Source organism: Morone saxatilis, unplaced genomic scaffold (genome assembly GCF_004916995.1).
Source record: "Morone saxatilis isolate NCDOM2014 unplaced genomic scaffold, NCSU_SB_2.0 Contig17, whole genome shotgun sequence".
Taxonomy (NCBI): domain Eukaryota; kingdom Metazoa; phylum Chordata; class Actinopteri; family Moronidae; genus Morone; species Morone saxatilis.
This window is the reverse complement of record NW_023339729.1, coordinates 22,387,449-22,390,355: the sequence shown is the minus strand read 5'-3', so window position 1 is coordinate 22,390,355 and position 2,907 is coordinate 22,387,449. Positions and strand designations below refer to the sequence as shown.

Sequence of the window (2,907 nt, the reverse complement as noted above, 5' to 3'; positions counted from 1 at the left end):
AAATGTATACCTGTGGGTGCGGTGGGTTTATGATTATAAAAACCTGAAGGGGAACCTAAAAGCACCTGGACTTGTGTAAACACAAGTCAATTTGAATCCATATGTCAACAGAATATAAACCACTGATGTCTATCTGGACACGAACAAGTTGACAAAACAACAGGATAAATGGAGAACAGATTTACTTTAGGTATAATTGTTCATTCTCATAGGACACGTCAGCTCTTCCCTTGTTTGTATCCAAATGTCCAGATGTACTAAAAGGCTTTGAACTTGCTTCATATGTCTTTGTTGGCCCCTGGTGGTGAGTTTTCATACAAACTGCAAAAAAAACCAACAACTCTGAAGATGCTTAAAGAAAAGAAACTTTAATTTTCCCCAAAAGATCACACAGCATTCAGAATCCTCCTTTAACTCAACACTTGTTAATGTTTCATTATTATGAAGGTAGAAATCCAATAGCACATACTAGTACTAGAACATCATTCTGTAGGTCTTCAGGAAAAACAAAACAAAGCCAAATGGCAGCATTGGTCATCGACTACATACTCCAGGTAAAATAGAGAAAATTACAAATATATATCCATCTATTTCAGGGAAAACAACAGATTGTTGTACAAGATCCACACTCTTAAACTGCTATGGTGAGCCATAGGAAAAATACAAATCAACGAAGTGAGGACATGAGAGCTGATTATCAATACCAGCGTACAATATGTCCTCTCTAAAAAATATATTTTAATGTAGCCCAATGAAAGAAACTGTTAGCAGCTCAGGCAAACGATGCTGGTCTTTTAAATTTACAAAAGACAAAAAACGTTCTCAAGTTAATCACATTTTGGTTTTCACCTTACATATCATACCGTTCTTACAAGTTTCTTTTTGTAATTAGTCTCAAATGCATAAATGTACATATGTGCAATATGGATAAATATCTTTGAGAACAGCAAGTCCTAAAATACAGTTTGACTTTCTAAAGTTCCTGGAGTATTTTTTTTAACGGAGCTATAATTGTGTATTGTGTGGAGTGTTTTAACATGTAAAGTTGTACAGGCTGCGTATGTCCTCAGAGTGTGTGTCCGTGTGTTTGGTCCGTTCTCTTCCTATAAGCAGTGGTCCCGAAAACTGGTAGTGAGAGCGTCTGTTATCAGTAACAAGACCAGATATCATAGCACGGAGGGGAAGAGAGGAACAAATTCAAGAAATCAAGGCACATTTAGTCACATAAGGCTGGTCCTTCATTTACTCTGGAATTTAGGAGAATTGACACTTTCATTTTCATTCAGTCATATGCCATGAATGTAGACAAATTAGGGAAATGCTTAAAAAACAGAAGGGTAATATTGATTAAAAGTAATCAATCATATCACAACATGCATTGTTAACAGCCATCAATATGACTTTTAAGCATTGATTTAAAGGAATAGTTTTGGGAAATACTAAAGTTTTCTTGCCAAGCGTTAGATGAGAAGATTGATCCCGCTCTCATGTCTGTACGTTAAATATGAAGCAGTTAGTTAGCTTAGCTTAGCATGGGGGGGAAAGCAGCTCGTGGCTCTGTCCTGAGGCACATAGCATTCTGTAAAAACAGCTTGTTTTTTTTTTTTACACTTTGGTTTTTGTATTAGTGATGTTTAGAGTTGCTGGTAGGCAGAATTGTCTACCTTTGGACAGAGCCAGGATAGCAGTTTTTCAAGCTAAGCTAAGCTGCTGTCTGCAGCCTTATATTGAACAGCAAAACGAAATAAGCTGAAATATGAAATAAGCTTAAACAATAATAAGCTTAAAATAGCAAACTACCACTCTGAGTTTGCTGGTAAAAGTGACCAGTTTGCATGATCCAGAAATCTGAATGCCAGTTTGCCCTGTTTATCATAACAGGTGCACGGTCAAATAATGAGAGTATTCATGTTCAAGCTTCCTGATTACACTTTCATAAAGCATTCGTGTCCATCCCAGTCAGCTGATAGCAATATAAATAACGTGAGTAAAATGGCAGTTGTTGTGACCCCGTAGCTGCCCTTACAGAGCCAACATGTCCGCCAAGCTGACATACAACATTCATATGCTGGAGTACAAAAGGCCATTTACAGTTTCCAGATGTGTTTACTGCAGCAACTCCCGTTCAACAGATTTGTCAAACAGTATAAAAGTGCATTTCCTATGATTTGAAATAACTGATGAAAAGAAGACAGAATGGATTTAGCATCAAGGGTAAAACAGATTGTGAGGTTGTTGTTTTTTTTTTTTTTTCATTTTATGTATCAAGTTAAAAGATTTATAATTCTGATAGTTTGAAAGGCAGTGACAGTGGAGTTGAGAGAGGGGAGGGATTCCTGTAGTTTCTGTAGAATTTGACATTTCCTGTCAAACTGAGCCACTATGGCTTCAGGAAGGAGTGATTAGTGCTCTTCCAGCCAGGATGGACTGTCCCCACCTGGCATTTTCAACTTGATGTGAAACTGCTTGAGTGTCTGTTCCAGCTGCTCTTGGTTTCCAGCGTAGTACGCAGCTATGGCATTGTGGAACAAGATGAGCTGGTTATGCAATACCTTCACCTGTTTGGGAGCAGAAACAGGAAATAAAGAGATAATGAGCACACTGCAAGCCAATATGTTGGTGCAGGTATGTAGATTAGAACGATCCTATAGCTCACCTTGTTCTCTTCCAGGAACTTCAGCTTGACGGAGACGTCGTTTCGCATCCTCTCATACTTCTCACGGTGGATCTGGAACTGCTGCTGGGACAGCTCAATCTTGGGCATGGTGGTGGCGTCACGTGGCCCCAGATTTAGCTCCTCCAAGTCTGTGCGGTACGCGTCATACTCAACCCTGGAAGTGTGTTATTATTACAGCATGAGAAATATGTTCTATGTTTGTAAACCTGATATATAATAATAATAATAAT

General features: G+C 38.4%; 1 protein-coding gene across 3 annotated transcripts in view; it reads right to left on the bottom strand.

Annotated features, from left to right (window-relative positions):
- Positions 1-1,605: 1,605 nt before the first annotated feature.
- Positions 1,606-2,907, bottom strand: part of arfip1 (ADP-ribosylation factor interacting protein 1 (arfaptin 1)) — a 12,967-nt gene continuing 11,665 nt past the window's right edge. For all 3 annotated transcript variants that reach the window (XM_035660062.1, XM_035660063.1, XM_035660065.1), the window contains 2 exons: positions 2,657-2,831; positions 1,606-2,558 (listed from right to left, as the gene is read on the bottom strand). In XM_035660062.1, coding sequence (XP_035515955.1) covers positions 2,403-2,558; positions 2,657-2,831 — 331 coding nt within the window. In that variant the 3' untranslated portion in view covers positions 1,606-2,402. The remainder of the gene's footprint in view (positions 2,559-2,656; positions 2,832-2,907) is intronic.